Here is a 17,631-nt window from a genome sequence, read left to right as displayed (position 1 = left end):
TTTGAAGTGCTGTGGGACAGAAGACAAGCAGTCCGGCGTCCGAACTAACGTGTCTGAGGAGTAATTTTTAAACTATAAATGTTTTAAGAGTAATTTAATACTCATGTGCAGGTAATTGATGTCCTTGTTTGGTGAGTACGGATTTGTGCTAGCAAGTTAATAGCCGAGTTACGCTACGTTCGACTCGCGTTTTTCTTTAAATGTACTAATGAGACTCGTTTACATTTTTACTTTATGTTAATTTATTATGGGTCTTTCGGAAACGAAACTGAACAGGTGTTTCTTGTTGAATTGATAACACGAACAGAAGTTGTACGCATAAACTGTCACTGTGCATTACGTACTCAAATGGCGATTTATATTATATTTATATTGGTTTAGTTCTAGAGCAGTGGTTCTTATTTTTTTTTTTATTATACCAAATTGCACCTAAAAATAGCTCTCTGTACCATCATAATGGGCAACAAAAATACAGTGCCGTAGTAGGTATGGTGTCAAAATCAACGCTCGGGGGCCAGCTCTGGCCCGCCACATCGTTATATATGGCCAACTTCATGTTTCTTGTTCAATACCAAAATTGCGAACTGTCTTCACTTTCAATAACCTTGATACATTAGAAATAGTAGTTGTTTCCATTTTTTCTTTTAAAATAAATGTAATTATATTTCAATTGCTTTGCTGGCCTCTGATTTCTAAAGTGTAATATGAGGCAGATAAACATTTGGGTTCTTAGGCCTTCCAAAGGCAATCGTAACAGTGTGGCCCATGGAAAAAAAACATTTTCACATCTCAGTGGTGTTCATCAAACCTATAGTTCAAATAACAATAAATATGGAAGTACTGTACTTGATAATCATGTATGTAGTTTCAAAATGTAGTTTGTGAACAAACATAACTATGTTGGAAATCAGCTTCAATTCTATTTCTTTTTAATTACGTCTTTGAAGTTTGAGCTATTATGTTTAGATTGATTTGGGGAAGTCATTCATTCACGTTCACCTTTTCTTATACCTTTTATCTTCAGCTTTGAGGTGCTGTCACCGAAACATGGAGCAGGTGTCCGTACAGCATGAGTTTGAGTACAAAACCCACGACGGCCGCTCGTGTCCATCAAGCCCGAAGAGACCTACTTCCTGCTCTCCAGGACCAACAAACACTGGTGGCATGTCCGCACTAAACAAGAAGACACCAAGCCCTTCTACATCTCCGCCCAGTATGTACAGGAGCTCGAGCCACAGGACCGTGACGACGGTGACCCGCGGAGGTCAAGGAGATTCCTGCCGGTTCTCCACATTTGGTGTATGTGACACCAAAGCTGAGGTGACACCTGAAAGAAGCATGCACGATGGAGGGAACGCACGTCCTGTGGAGATGAATGTCAGATCGCATGAGGATGACCCGTTACCTGCTTGTGACGTCATTGTAACACGAAAGGTAGGACCTAATGTATTTCTGTATGAGGACGAGTTACAGCTTGATCCCCTGTTATTTGCTGAAAGACTCACCAATTAGCTCCTTTTTTTAATCTTGAAATACCATTAACTGCCACATGATGGCGCCAAATCCACGTCAAAATATTAAGACATTCATTTTTATTGTAGTGCGCTTAGTCCAAGGAAGTATATTGAAGTGTGACATCTCAAATGACAATTTCAGTTTATGTGGGGGAGAAGCTGATTTAAATCTGGGTCGCTTCTGCGCACCGAGGGTGTATTTTTGCCTTTTAATTAAATAATCTACAACCCATTTATTTGATGGATTTTATAAAATGAGTTGACCATATCTGATGGCAATATAATGTATTTGCAAGTATTCACGAGAGTAACAAACAATTCTTCATTTGTCATATCATATTTCTAAATATAATTAATAATAATAATATTAATAATAATAATTTGCCCTTTATTAGTCCCACGATGGGGAAATTCGAGATTCGAACCCAGGCCTCCTGGGGAGACTGGGTCCTGAATGCGGCGCCTTAGACCACTCGGCCAATTATATTTCATATATTAGATTACGGGCATTTTCATTCATTTCAATGGGGAAAGAAGATTCTATTTGAATGAAATGGAGTGGCGAGTTGGAGACCTTAGGTGGTGTGATTGAGGAGATGTTTGCGCAGCCAACTCTTCAGCATGTGAATGAGGAGGAGGAGCCGCTCAGTCATGAACACCATCTGATTTGAGTCTCTTTTTTTTTTTCCCCCCTTCATTCAGAGTTTGGCTTCTCTCTGTATCTGCAAGCTTTTTACAGGCTATTCGAGCATAGTTTTCGTAAAATTAGTCTTCGTCACAGCCGGGAGAACTTCATGTGATGACTCTGAATCAGTGTGGCAGGTGACAGGTGACAAACAGGTCCAGTAGGCTGCTTGCCTGCCTGGCTGGCAGGAAGGAGTTAAACTCGGCAACCACCACGCCCAAACTAAAGTGCAGCTTCCCAAATGTGCACCCCCGTCCTCCTCTTCTTCCTGCTCCTGATCGTCTGAAAATGCTGGCGTTACCGTGAACAGTCGCGTTGCTGGATGTTACCTGTTTATACAGCAGGTGAGCGGATACGCACCTGTTTCCGGGGGGGATAAAATGACGTCAAGGGACACAGGTGACTTGTTTTTTGAGCTTGTGTGTGTGTGTGTGTGTGCACAATCTGGCACTTTTTGACTTTTGTGTGTGCATGTGTGTGTGTGTCTCTGTGTGTGAATGAATGAGACGTCCCCTGTCAAAATGCCAAATGCCCCCCCCCGCCCACCCTCTACAATGGAGTGCCGTCTCCATGGTGACGTCAGTGAAAGCAAAGGGGAGAAGGCGTGCGAGTGTGCAAGTGCAAATTCAGAAAGTCCAAATTCAGTTTCTCGGGCTTCGGTGGCCGTTGTGCATTCTTGGAATTTCAGTTTTCACGTGTGGGATTTGTAAACTTGCAAAACGTGTTTGTTGGATGCAAAACTCTCAACAGGTGCTTGATTATTAATGGCTAATTAATTTCCTGGTTCAGTTAGATTTGTTGGACGGCACGGTGGATGACTGGTTAGCACGTCCGCCTCACAGTTCAGAGGTGCAGGGTTGGATTCCGGCAGGTCTTCCTGTGTGAAGTTTGTTTTATGTTCTCCGTGCCTGCGTGGGTTTTCTCGGGGTACTCCGGTTTCCTCCCGCATTCCCAAAAACATGCATGCTAGGTTGACTGGACACTGAATGGCCACTCGGTGTGTTTATGTGTGCGTGGTTGATCGTCTTTGCGTGCCCTGTGATTGGCTGGCAAGCCCAGAAAACATAAGAGGCGTGATGCTCGTTACCTGAGCGCCTGTAGTCACTGTCATCATGTTATTTTTTCTCGACAGGAAGTTGTATTTCAAGGCAAAATCATTATTAATTCATATTCCTCAAATGTGTTATGATTCTGAATAGCCACGTAGAACACATTTATTGTAAAACATTTTTTGCCTTGACTTCCCCTTTAAGTATCTTGTAGATGATTTCCTAATAGAATGTACATATTTCCACATTATCACAATATTAAAAAAATATATAAATAAATAAAAATGCTCAGAAGAACTGTCCCTAATATTTTGACTCTCAAATAGCAAAGAACCTGAGCGGGCCAGAATATTAGAACCAGTCCATGTTGCGTAGTAGCTGTCAATCAAAACAGAGCTCCTGACAGGTGTACCTAATGTAGTGTCCCCGTTGAGGCGAGCACGCTGTGGTTCAAACATTGCATGCCGATAAACTGCTCCAACAGGTCGTGGCGGAGCTTCCCGTCCTGTCACACCTCCTCACTCACTCTCTCTGTCTTATAAAAACACACACACACACACACACACACACACTCTCTCTTCGTTGTGCCATCGCTCATTTTATCTCATCAATTGGCTCACTTTCTCAGCCCGCTTCGACCGAACTTTAATCCGCTCACGTCCGCTTCCTCGTTTGTTTTCACGCTTGCTGAGTTTTGTGGGGAGTGTGCCAACACAACAGTGGAAAAAAATACACAAAACAACATGCCAGGGTTGTATTAATGATAAATTTACAATCCTGATTCTGTCAATTGGGACAGCGGATCCACTGACAAATTCTGCCGAGCAATATCCGTGCAATTTGTGCAATTTGCTGAAATAGTTTGTTAAGTGGATTTATAGATGAATGTTTTTTATGCAAATAGTTGGATGTCGGGAGTGCTTGTCTACCTCTCGGGTAGTAAGGCAAATTAAACCTTTTGTGAGTTACCGGTTTAGATTTTTAGCCAAATGTTTGGTTTTCATATTTCGCTAATAACATGATAACAAGTCAGCTGTTGATAATTTTCCTGCTATGTGGCCTACTTACCACTCCGTGTAATCATTCTCTTCAAAACTCACCTGTGTTTTTGATTCCAGACTTTTCTTGACCAAATGACAAACATGAGCCTAACTAATTATTTTTTTTATGCACGTGGAAACAAAGTGAATATCTTTCATAGTTTCCTATCAGCTACTTTTTGTGGAACTTGAGGAAATAAAAGGCTGTTTTGTGTGGAATATTTTCTGTCATGGACGATTTGCAGTCAGGAAGTGCTACCAATTCAGTGCAGGAAGTCTCAGTTTATCGCATGACTCTTTTTTTTTTTTTTTGCCCCTTTCTGCCACTGGCTTGACTCTCGTCAAATGTTTTTATGGCCTTTGCTGTTGACACACACGCGGGTACAAATTTCCCCATTGTGGGACTAATAAAGGACATCTTATATGCCATTCACATGGACCATCTCTGCCATTTTGATGGATTCTGGGTCATGAGAAGTGTGATGTGAGTGGAGAGAAGGTGGCGTGGGGGGGCGGGAGGCGAGGGGGAGGTGGGGGGGCTCCAGGGGGACTCAATAATAGCCCGACTGTGTGCGCTCTGTGGCGTGATTTGGGCCCCAAATGGGTGTCCCATTGTGCGACTGCATGCCTGCTAAAGTGGTGAAGTAATCAGGCGGGCCGCTGGTGCTCTGCGAGTCCTTTAAAAAAAAAACAAAAAAAAAACATGCAGGAACCTGAAAAAAATACCCTACGTGGAAAATGTGTTAATTTATCCTTTTGTAAAACCTTTATTGACGCAACAGAAGATACTTGAAGTCACATGTTAACATGTTATAAAGGTTTAAAGAGAAATTAATTAATTAATAAAACAGTAGCTACTCACATTTTGAATGAACTTTCCTGTCATACAAGTTGAGAATTTAAATTCAATTTCAATAAAGCAAACATTTCCCTTTGAAGTAATATTTTAAGTGTTATGTCACATTAATGGTGTTTAGCAGAGCAATACTGACACCTAGTGACAATTCTGTTTCACCCCAGTCCCGTAAATGGTTGTAATTACACATTTGTAGTAATTACACATTTATAAAGTGGATATAACATAGTCAGTAACTGTCAGTGCAGGTAATGTGGGTTTGATTTACACAAAGTGTATGTGAAAGATTGTCTGTCTCTCTTTATGAGCTATGTTGTTGACTGGCGATCGGTCCAGGGTGCTGTGTGCACTTTGTCTAAAATCCGCTGTGACCCCGAACAGGATAAGCAGGACAGCAAATGAACGCCAGTTTGAGAACCTCTGGTGTAGACGACACATCAAAATAAATTTGCACTCTATCTGAATCCCTCAAAGCTGAAATCCCTCGCTTTCTGACAAACTAGACAGCGCGACTTATCGTGGTTGTAGGTGACATATTTTGGCGGCCTTTATTTTTGGCATGAGAGGGCGATATGTTTTTGGATTACTTCCTGCTGTTTTATCAGACCAAACAAGCTGCACATGCTCTTGCTATGCTTGTTCACAGACAGTTACCCTCTACCCTTCATCTTTTCACACCCACACACACACACACACACCCCCACGCGCGCACCCCCCCACACACACACGCCCACTCCAACCCTTCCTGCTGCGTCGCTCGCAGTTCTCCTTTCTGTTGCTCACGGATGCACTTGGCTTGTCTGTCCCAACTGTCTTGATCGTTCTAACATTTTGGCTCTTTGCCTTCATCTCCGATGGGCGAACTGTAGACAAAACATGGTGGACTTGTATGCCGGGGTTTGGCAGGGTCACCGGGCCCAGCACGGCTTGGCCCAGTCCCTGGCATCGCTTCAGGTAGGTGTCGTGAGAATTGATGGTGAATGGCGGCTATTTTTTTTTTTTTGTTTTGTTTTTTTGTAGTTGTACTTTCAGCATGTGTCACATTTTGATACCTGTTGACAAAACAATGTCACCTGCTTCCTGGTTTGACTCTATGCCGCAAAAATGGTGACTAAAATTAGTGTTTTAATTTAAACATGCTACTTTTAGACTCCTGTGTGTGACAAGCAATGACCGTGGTTGAAGTTGCCGGAAATTGCGTTTGTGGCAGATGGAGCAAAGTGAAAGTCTGATGCAGAAGTCTGTTTTGGGTTGTAACATTTGGAACATAAACACAGTGCGTGGCAACTGAAAGGAAATCCCCTATTATATTTTATGTACAAATAATTGACTTTCAGGAGCGCCTGCCTGCCTATCAAGTGTGTATACAACCAAATAAATCTTTGACGAGCTTATTATTATCAAAAAATGCACTTTGGGCAAACCTGTTTATCTTTTGCCCCATTGTGACATCACAATGGGGCTCATTTACAGAACAGCACAAGATGCAGGAACGCCTAGTCTCACAATCCCTGGACATTCTAGCGTGCACAACCACTGTTGTTGTTTTTCCCCACGCCCCTTGAATGCACCACTCTGGAAGTACAGCCAAGACTGACATAAATTGTGAGAGGCAGCAAATAAGTGGAGTCGAAGTGGCAGAAAAAGGAAAGGAAGAAGCTAGGCTAACTTTTAGCTTATCTGCAGCTGTCATTTTTACTTTAGTGAGTGGCTCCAGACATATTTAAACCAGCGTTCAGACAAACTCTCTGGTGCCGATATCATCTTTGTTTGTGGCGTGACTCTGTTGCAGGGTACTTCCTGTGTGCTGAGTCTACGTTTATCTTATGATGTTGTCTTTTAAAAAAAAATAATAAATAAAAACACAAACAAAAGATTAATTAAAAACGATGTTTTACGAGACAATACAGTTCAACTTTATTTATAGTTACTCAAAATGTGACAATGTCGCATGAGTATAATGTTGTATTAGGGTTGATTGATATGACCTCAATGGACAAAAAATTTGCACAATGTAGAAATGGTCATGTCGTCTGGGAAAATGATCGTGTCAGAGAATTTTGTCCTCTCACACCTCCTGGAAAATTTCTTAGTAGAAATTAAACGCATAAATGTCGCTTGAGGTATCGGGAAAAGTCGCTAATTTGCTTAACGTTGCAAAAATATTCATTCAGTTTTTTTTCCTTTTTATATTATTTTCCTTGTGTACAAAGTATGTTCCGGGTCATTTTTAAAATTTATGGCGTGTATAATTTTTTTTTGGACCAACCTTGACTCACTTTAACATATTTTCAACAACGGTTAGGGTTGAAGAATACAGTCCAGTTTGAATTTTAAGCTCAATGGAAATCTCTAATTTTGTTTTAGTTGATTTAACCTCTGAGGTCGCGTGGGTCACTTTCTGTAGCATCAGCGTTTGTTCTGAAACGTACATTTTATTTCCGCAGGTGGACGATGAGCGCGAACGAGCCCCAATCTACGCCAACGTAGCTCAACTTCGCCAGGACTCCTCTGAACCACCGCCTCCTCAGGACACCGACGGATGGGAGGTGCACTTTGACCCGGAGAGTGGTCAGGACTACTACTACCACCCTGCCACGGGGCAGACCACCTGGGAAAACCCCCACATCGAGTCAACCCCTGACCCTGACCCTGAACCGCCTCCCCCATCACCTCCTCGGTCTCCCAACCCCTTCCTGTCCACCGCCACCCCCCCGGCGTGGACATCAGACTGGGAGCAGCTAGTGGATGAGAGCAGCGGGTGCCCGTACTTCTACAACGCCATGTCTGGGGAGACGTCATGGCAGCCACCGGAGCCGCTCAGCCCGTACCCACCCCTCATGGAGCCCATGAGCGTGCACAGATTTCACCAGGACGAGTCGGTGAGGACCTGACTGGCTGCTCTACTTCCTGTTTCCTGTTTTAGCCTCGCTCAGGGGAAGACGGCTAATGCAGCCTCCTTTTTTTTAATGGATTTAACCCTTTTGTGATGCCAATCGTTCCCATTTGAAAAGCATGCAGTATAGTTGTGAAAATGTCTGCTGTCCTTTAAAGTTTTATGAGGTTTGTCCTTGTTTTGACTTTATAGACTGGGGAAAACAAACAAAATCATTTTCAGATTTAGATTTAACCAGGCAGCATGTTGGGTAGCACGTCTCCGTCAGAGTTTTCCGGCCTGTTTGTAAAAAAAAATAAATTAAAAAAATAAATAAATAAATAAAATATATATATATATAATAAACTGTTAGGGATTGGAAGGTTAGGATTCCATTAACCACATTCTTCTCCCAATCCCAGCCTCAGATCCCCGAAGAAGATTATCCAGAAGGCGCCGATGGGCCTGATCCCGACGAGGAGCCCCTGGGCCTTGTGTCCCCGGCGTCCCTCCGGGATTACGACCTGTCCTACGTGAGCCGTACCGTCATCCCCCGGGCCAGTTTGGACCGCAGCACGCCCGCCGGTTGGAGCCTCAGCGTGGAGCCAGATGGGACCTGGGTGTTCACCAATGAGCACTCGCGAGAGCAGGTGGCTTAGAACGATTATGGAATATGGAACCAGCCCCCGGCACAAATTTGTGGGTCACCGTCTAATCTCTTAGTTGTGTTTCATCACAGTGGGTTAAATCCGTGGACGACATGGGCCAGATTTACTATTACCTAAAAGATGGCTCCAAGTCCCAGTGGAACCTGCCTGAGGTACGTGCAACCTTTTGAGGCGGTCCCACTGCTTAAAACGTACACATTTTCACCATGTCGTCTCATCCTGGTGAAGGCAGCCCCTGCGTCGCCGAGACTGTCCCAGGAGGAGAACGGCACAGAGGCCGAAGAGGTGAACATCTTCAAGAACTGGAGACAGAACGTAGCACCCGCCCAGCTTCCCTCGGTCCAAGACGATGCAGTAAAAGCAATCACACACCTCCGGAGCATATCATTTTTCTTTTTCTAGACACTCCCTGAAAATATCACATCATAATGTAGCATCTTGGTGAGATTCAATAAATAATAAATTGATATGTTATTAATAATATAGAATAAACCATATAATAAATGAGCAATAATTACGCATAAATCTCATTCTAAAAAAAACAAAAAAAACAACAATAGATTGATATATTCAGGATGATTATATGTCACAAGCTCATCCAACAAACAATCATAAATGCTTTTGTAAATATTGAAGTGCACATTTTGACGTTGTACTTTCATTGGCCTCTTGCCAGAGGTTCTTCCCGACCCACCGGAGGACCACATCGGATTACAGCAGCGACAGCTCCAGCGCGGGGAACTCCCCCGAGGTGCAGACTAATGTGAGTGATGCCGGGGGCGAATCTGCGCCAATGAAGTGCTACGATTTTGTCACTTTTTTTTTTTTTTTAAATATCGTATTCTGTACCCTTTTAAGGCTCCTGGGTTTCCACTCTGGAGAAACCCTTATTACCTGACCTCCAGGTGGCTGCGCTATAACGTGGGTTGTTAGCATGAGAGCCATAGAGAACAGCATCGAAATGTGTGCTAAATGCTAATGCTAACTCATAGAGCGCCTTGTTGTTAGGTTGGGCGATTAATCAAGTGTCTATCCCTGCACTTGTGACATCAGCCAAAAAAATTAAAAAGTTGGTTTTATTTTATTTATTTATTTATTTATTTATTTTAGAGAGCAAACCACCTAGCCCTACATTGTTTGTTTGCATGTTTGACTCTCATTGCTAAGAATTTTTATGCTCGTCTGCGTCTTGATTTTTGGTAAGAATTCACCATCGTTAAGCATTAAGGGCACCATGTTAGTCAAAAAGGAAACATAAGTTTGCTTTGAGAGCTTTCCGTATCTCATTGTTGTGCCATTGCGCTGTTGCATGACATCACGAAACACATTCCAATGTGACGTACGACTTTCATTTCTTTCCGCTGTCTGTCCCAAATATTTATGTGAGCTTTTGTATTGTCCTTATCCTGACAAAGGCGTCTCCGGTTGGATTTCAGGTGCATAACTTGGAGAAAGCCGGAATTCTGAACAAAACAAAAGTGTGTGAAAATGGCAAAAAAGTCAGGTGGGTTCAATGACCCCCTCCCCACCCCTGAGGTCTTTTGAGGGTGTCGTGTCGGAGAAGCTTTGTCTTTTGCTGCCGGAGTGTGTCTTGTTTCACATTGCCCTCTGGCTCACATGCAGGAAAAACTGGGCCCAGACCTGGACGGTCCTACACGGTGGCATGCTGACCTTCCACAAAGATCCCAAATCGACATCGCCAGGAATTTCGGTAATTTTTAGCACAGCTGTTCACATTACACCACTTGGAAGCCAACCAGTTTCGCTTAACAGATTGCTCCCTTTGGCAATTCCCGTGAAATTATCTAAACTCATGTCCATGTGACTCAGATGACAAAGCCTTTGCCGCCGGTTGACAGACACTTTTGTCGCAGGAATGCGGCAAAGCCTGTTTTTATGCTGACGATTTTTTTTTTTTCAAACGTTTGCAGAACAAGACCAATCAGATCGTCCCGGAGGTGTCGGTGGACCTTCGAGGTGCCATGATCAGCTGGGCCTCCAAGGACAAATCGAGCAAGAAGAATGTTTTAGAGGTGCGTTGACATCTGTTTCCCTCACAATTCAGTGAAATTTTAATGACATATTCTTCTCTTTCAGTTAAAAAGCAAGAACGGTGTTGAGTTTCTGATCCAGTATGACACTGAGAGCATCATCACCGACTGGCATAAAGTATTATTGGACACCATAAGGCAACTGGTAAGTCTGTGACGTGTTCGGCAATTTTATTGGTCAGATGTGATGAGATTCAGATTCGGTAAATGTAATGTCGTTATGAAGCTTGTTTGTTAAAAATTCCAAAAATTAACCACGTCACATTTCAAGCTGCAGAGTTCAAAGCATTACTGTAATGATTCAAATTAAATATTATGTATTGATGTTAATCCCTTTTCATCAATTTAATTAATATTTATATATATATATATATATATATATAAAATTTACATTATTTATATTATTTTAATCATGAGATTTTTAATGACTCTTGTCATTTTATATTTTAATATTTAGTATTTTTGTATTTTCTTATACTTATTTACTGTTTTATATATTTATTTAGTTCAACCTTTTGAGTCTCTTCAAAATATTTGTACAATATTTTCATTTTATTTTTAATATTAATATTGGTATTTATTGTTTAACTTTTATTTATTGTGAAGTTTAAAATGTGAAGTGATATTTTTTTAGTTTGAAGTTGTCATTTTTATTTTGTATTTGCAATATGATATTTTATTGTAATTTGTCCATTCATTTTTATATTTAATATTGACTCATATTTTTTTTGTATTTAATATATGTGCATTTTTATTACTACTCTTATTAATTTACGCCACACTACTGCATTTATCTTGTTTTTAACTACATTGCCAGCTGAAAATGAGCTAATCCTGATTCACTGGTAACGTTCTTCTCTATCTTGGCCATCAAAAGAGCAAAAGTTTGACGATAGCCATGGAACATGACACGTGACACAGCTGTGTAATAATCTAATAATCTCACATGCCTCTGTGTCTATCAGGAGTACCAGGACCACCACTCGGAGGAGGAAGACAGCAGCGACCTGTACGAGAAGATCAGCGTCACAGAGCAACACATTGCCAGCGACTGGCGCAGGAGTGAGCTTCAGCTGCGTTGGGTAAAGCTGTGCGCGGCTGCCATTTTAAATGAAGCATCTTTTTTTTTTTTTTTTTTCGTCAGCCTCCAGACCAAGTGTGAGCAGCACTAGCGGGGGAGAAACCGACCCAAAGAAGGTTCGGACCAAACTAATCAAGTTCCTCATCAAGCGGCCCTCACTTCAAGCAGTGAAGGAGAAAGGATACATACGAGGTAATTTACTGTAGTCTACTTGCATCGGGGACAAGAGGGGCAGTGACCCTCCAAAACTAACTGCTCACACTTAAGACTCACAGGCCCCACCTCTTATAGGCAGGCGCACATCTAACACACTGACACAAAAATACAAACAGGACATTCTAGACACTTTTTGAATGTCATTTATTTGTCAGCGTATAAATTGTGTGGGATGGGTAAAAATATTTTGAAAGTTGTATCGTCTCTCTATATTGCGGATTTTCACTTCTTGGGGGGGTTATGCTATTGTATCTACAGAAAACGTGTTCGGCTGCCATCTGGCTACGCTTTGCGCGCAGGAACGGACCACCGTTCCCAGCTTTGTGGAGAAGTGCATAAAAGCCGTGGAGAGGAGAGGTAACGCCCCAACTCCCATTTGTAGAACACTGCGAGTCAGCACTCAAGACGACCGACTGACTTAAAATGTTGACCTGCAGGTTTGGACATTGACGGACTTTACAGGGTCAGTGGGAACCTCGCCGTCATCCAGAAACTGCGCTTCAAGGCGGATCATGGTAACAATGACGTTGTTGCTATGAGAGGGCGTGGCAAAATTGCCTTAAAAAGATTTGATGATATTCCAAACAAAAATAGTTAAAATAATTACTTTCAAACAAGATGCCAAAAAAAATTAGCAATCCAAATAATTTATTTCGTCACTATTCAGTGGGAAAAAAATCCACTTAATTACTGAGGATCTAGTAATATTGTTGTTTAAGCTCGTTTTGTGCTTCCTAACAGACGAACTGGACCTTGAGGACGGCCAGTGGGAGGACGTTCACGTCCTCACCGGAGCGTTGAAGCTGTTCTTTCGCGAGCTTCTCGAGCCGCTTTTCCCCTACAGCTTGTTTCACAAGTTCATCTCTGCCATCAGTAAGTCAAAACGTTTTGGGAGTGAACAACAAAAGCAGACAATATAAGTGTCGGGCCACCCGAGCGATTACATATCAGAAGCTCAGATGACAATGCTCACTTTTGATTAACACCATCAAATAAGTCATTAATTCATTAAGCTACATGATGGGGCCAAACATTTCAAAGCAAATTAATTTAGCTTTGAAATACTTATTCTCACTTTTTCAGATTTTTTCTTTTTTTTTAATTTCATTTTGTAGTATATTATTGGTCTTGATATTATTATGATACAATTAATTTTATTTTTTTTTTAATGTATTTTCTATAGCAAAATGTTGGACACAATGTATCATTATTATTTCAACCATTAGTTGCACAATGCAACAAAATATATTGAATTAATTTCTTTTACTAGTCGCGCTTTAAAGTCATAGGATTTTTAATTAGCTGAAATTAGGTTAATGTTGGACCAAGTTTTATAAAATGTTTGATTGGTATTTGTTTCATGATTTAACCGAATATTAATATTTATGTGATAAAATTGAAATTTGATATTTTTTAAATAAAAAAAGAACAAAATAAAACCCTCCAAAGCTGTAAAAATAAAATGGCTGTGTGTAATTTTATTGAACATTATTATTCAGATTAAGGCTCATTAGTACCTAATGTTTGTGCTAATCCTCCTTTTTTGTTGTTTTTTCAGGAATTAATGATTACAACACAAAGGTGTGTTGCATTTACGAGTTGGTCAAATCTCTCCCGCCCCCGAATCACGACACCATGAGCCTCCTGTTTGGACATTTACGGAGGTCAGCGTCCCATTTGGTGTTCACATGTAATGCATTCTGCTTTCTGTTATTTGTGTTTTTTCCGCCAGTAATTTTAGTTCTACGTTGTAAGTAGGTGAGTTTGCAAATGAAAGTTTCCAATGTATTGATCTTGCCTCAATTTGTTGTGTCTCGTCAGGGTCATTCAGTTTGGCGAGGACAACCGCATGACAGGGCACAACGTTGCAATCGTCTTCGGGCCCACGCTCCTGCGGCCCGAGGCAGAGTGGGGCAACATCGCCATGCACACGGTTTTCCAGAACCAGATAGTGGAGTTCATTCTCAACGAATATGAGCGCCTCTTCCAATCAGGTTGAAGCAGCTCATGTCTTTATTTGAAGATTTAACACGACACATCTCGTGTCTTGATTGTAATATAGAAATGTATACAGTTATTAATATCAGCAAGCCTATGTGAAATAAATATGATGTAGAATGAATAAAACAGAATAACTATGCGGTATTATTTGTCTATTGACAACATAGAATGATTGTATAGAAAGATTAACAGAATAGAAAGGTGGCCACTGAAGGAAATGTATGTGGTGTAAATAGTAATAGACAGCATTCATATGCTGAAAGTTGTCAAAAAATGTGATACAAAGGTATTCCATAATAAAATAACTTTGTAAAAAAGATTACTGGTTGCATTTTTTTTTATTTCTTGACCTTGGGAAAGTGTCATACCATACACCGGATTATTGCAGACAAATGCAGGACAATTAATTCAATCAGACAATCATTTATAATCATTCACAACTTGGGACAATTTAAAGTCATTACTGTGAGGGAGAGACACGAATCTCCACCACTGTCCCACCACAGAAGTGTTACGACTAAAATGGCACATGGGATATAACTATTAAAATTTTAAATTTGTGTGGGACCGTTTTTAATTACAAATTAAACTACAAATGTAAAGATTATGCAATAAATTATTTGCTAGAAACGTCACTTTTATACGGTTCCGTGTAATGTAATGAGTCGGAACGTTTTTGGTGACGGACTCAGTTCCGGAAGCTGTCAATGGCAGTGATTGAGTCAATTTGACGTTAATTTAGAAAACTAAGTGTCTAAATTAACTGCAATTGGAATGAGAATGTACTATACCAGTTCCAATTTACTAAACTCTAACATATTGATACACAGTTGAAGAAAATGCCAGTAACACTGTTCGAATTTTAATTTGTGTGGGCTTGTAGTTTGTCGGATCCTTTTAGTGGTTGGACGTGCTTCTCACCGCATCCGCCGCTATGAGTTTCGACTGGCCCTGGCAGTACGATTTTCCTCCTTTTTTCACGTAAGTATACTCTTTAACTCTTATTTAAACACGTCAAAATAAAAACCAAGCCACCCTTTCAACGTGTTGTTCATTTCAAGTGTGTTGCTTTTGACTGTCAGCGTCATATTAGCTGGCTCTTTAGCCAAACAAGCCGAGATGCTAAGGAAGTGGATTTTCTCAATTTAACGACTATTCCAAAATGTCACGTTAGTGCAGTTCTGGTTGATTTCATATATGACATACGCTTTGTTTATCCTTAGTAAACGACTCCCAAACGTCTTTTGTAGCTGTTCATCTTAGAAAAGTTAGCTGTTCTGTCTTCAAGCTGTGTTGTTAGATTACAATGTATTAAGATGGCCTGCCATTAAACGTGCTTTCAGTTGGAGACATGTTTATTTGTTTTTAGTGCACAACACTTATTTTTTTAAATGCATTTTAAAATGTAAATCTAAGCGATTAAACTATTTTGCGTTGTGCTTTATAAATGTCATTCTTTATCTTACTTTGTAATTGATTATGAATTTGTTTTGTGTGTGTGCAGGCTTCAACCTAATGTGGACACAAGACAGAAGCAACTGGCGGCGTGGTGTTCGCTGGCGCTGTCTTACTGCCGCCATCAAAAGCTGTACACGTTGGACGTGATGGAGGCACAGGAGAGCCCTGTCTTTAACAACCGCAAGATTAAACGTATCCTCTCAAAATCTCAATAATAACTCTCCAAAACTATCAATCAAATCGAACCTCTATTTGCATGTATCTCCGTTCAACGTTTGGCTTTCATCTCACACCAGTTTGTGTTAAAATGTCAGTTGTTTTATACCCAGTCTTACTCTGTGTGTTAGCATTACGCTAACTTTTTTTTTACGTTTAAACATGAAGTGGGTATGGTAAGAGACACCTTCAAGCAGGCACACTTAGTCTTTTTTTTGCAGGGGGTCCAAACTGTAAGCAGAGTGAGGAATAAACGTCATGGTTGTAAAAATCTTAGCTGAGGCACTGTGAAGTTGTTGTCACTGTACAGTCTTCTAGTAATTCTAGAAAGCTACTTTTTATTTCTTTGCTTATCAATGTCTTTTGCTTTGAATGGCTTTAGTTTAGTTTTTTTTAATAAATGCTTTTAAGTACGAAGCACATTGAGTTGCCTTGTGTCTGAAAGTTCCTTTTATAAATTAGGTTTTTTTCTGGCCTCCTTAACCGAACGGCAGGAAAACTGTCCATGGAAGCCATTCAAGTCGTATTTGAGGAGTTAAGGAAAAAAGGTAAAGTAAATCAGACAATACTTTTTTTGGGGGGGGTTTGTATGTTTTCTTTTGTATGTTGTTTTTTTTAATTAATTTAATTTTAAATTAAGTATTTGTTATCGTCAGGCAACCTGGAATGGCTCGACAAGAACAAATCAAGATGTTTAGTGATGTGGAGGCGGCCTGAGGAATGGGGCAAGCTCATGTATCACTGGGTGAGGTAACACAATGGATAAGATAATAGAGTCATCAAAATAAAGATATTTAGAAACAAATATGAATGTTTGAAAAAATAAAAAATTAGATTTAATATAGCTATTTAATTAAATATTTAAAATGTTTTATAAAAAATATAATAATAAATATATGTATTAGAAATGTCAAAAATACTTAGCTGAGAATTATTTTTCAGATTTAAGTTAGTTTTTTTAGATAAAAAAATTATAAATGGAAACATGAAAATATTTTGTGGAGAAAAATAATATTTTGGCAATTTATCAAATTAAATAGAAAAAAATGTAGTTACATATTATTACATAAACGATTTGGCAAAATTCATCCATTTGAAAAAGAAAATGTTTATTTTGTTCATATTTACTTTTTAGTCTTTAAATAAATACAAATAAAAATGGGTATTGTTCAGCAAAAAGAAAAAAAAATATGCATACACATATATTTATACAAATATTGACCATTACATTCTGTCATCTCAGGTGTCCAAAAATGGAATGAACAACACGGTCTTCACACTTTACGAGCTCTCTAACGGTGATGACACAGAGGGCGAAGGTACGCTTTTTTCGCCAATCTTTCTCATACTCGCCCTAAGTCCCATTCACGCCATACTCGCTTCCCATTTTGTCTTTTTGCGTGTTTTCCGCAGAGTTCCACGGCTTAGAGGAGTGGATGCTGCTGCGCTCGCTGCAGGCGCTGCAAACAGAAGGCAAAGCCGAGTTGATCAGCATGGACGATAGCAAAGGCGTCAAATTCTTCTGAGGAAGGGAGATTTTGGGATAGCGGTGGATCCCCCGCTATTGTTGTCGTTACCCGCCACTGCATCCGTTTTTTTTTTTTTTTTTTAATTTTGTTTTTGTTTTGATTACTGGAAGATTTTGAGTCATTTTAAGGTAACTTAACGTGTGCAAAAAGTATGTCTGGAAGTGGTCTTACGAAGAGCCGTGTAAGTGACAGTTGAACCAACATTGCTGAATCAACTCAGCCAAATTCTGTTATTAATAGCAATTATAGTGGACAATTCTGTTGTGACACTATCCCAGAAATACTCCACAATCAACTTCTTTCCTCTTCCCCTCATATCATGTGTAAAAAAAAGAAAATAATAAATAAGACTACTTTGATAAATTGGACTTTGTGGTGCCTGTATGTATGGG

The 17,631-nt window shown here is 40.2% G+C and overlaps 2 protein-coding genes across 2 annotated transcripts; both read left to right on the top strand.

The window, feature by feature from the left end:
• Positions 1–1,047: 1,047 nt before the first annotated feature.
• Positions 1,048–14,355, top strand: arhgap27 (Rho GTPase activating protein 27). The gene is given in 19 exon segments (XM_088285136.1): positions 1,048–1,099; positions 1,102–1,238; positions 1,240–1,422; positions 7,592–8,026; positions 8,442–8,669; positions 8,759–8,839; positions 8,916–9,041; positions 9,364–9,450; positions 10,124–10,191; positions 10,311–10,398; positions 10,619–10,720; positions 10,785–10,883; positions 11,704–11,800; positions 11,883–12,011; positions 12,294–12,392; positions 12,473–12,550; positions 12,777–12,908; positions 13,594–13,699; positions 13,857–14,355. Coding segments are annotated over 19 exon segments (2,505 nt in total). The 3' UTR covers positions 14,035–14,355.
• Positions 14,356–14,709: 354 nt separating this feature from the next.
• On the top strand, positions 14,710–17,602 carry vps25 (vacuolar protein sorting 25 homolog). The gene is made up of 6 exons (XM_088284015.1): positions 14,710–15,017; positions 15,541–15,686; positions 16,205–16,258; positions 16,367–16,455; positions 16,954–17,029; positions 17,124–17,602. The coding sequence occupies exons 1-6, from the start codon at positions 14,971–14,973 to the stop codon at positions 17,234–17,236; spliced, it is 525 nt and encodes a 174-aa protein (XP_088140141.1). The 5' UTR covers positions 14,710–14,970; the 3' UTR covers positions 17,237–17,602.
• The last annotated feature ends 29 nt before the right edge of the window (positions 17,603–17,631 follow it).

The sequence above is a fragment of the Idiotropiscis lumnitzeri genome, chromosome 20 (assembly GCF_059441095.1).
Source record: "Idiotropiscis lumnitzeri isolate Australia: NSW breed Sydney's pygmy pipehorse chromosome 20, RoL_Ilum_1.0, whole genome shotgun sequence".
Taxonomy (NCBI): Eukaryota; Metazoa; Chordata; class Actinopteri; order Syngnathiformes; family Syngnathidae; genus Idiotropiscis; species Idiotropiscis lumnitzeri.
The sequence above is the reverse complement of the archived record's forward strand: the minus strand, read 5'-3'. Positions and strand labels throughout refer to the sequence as shown.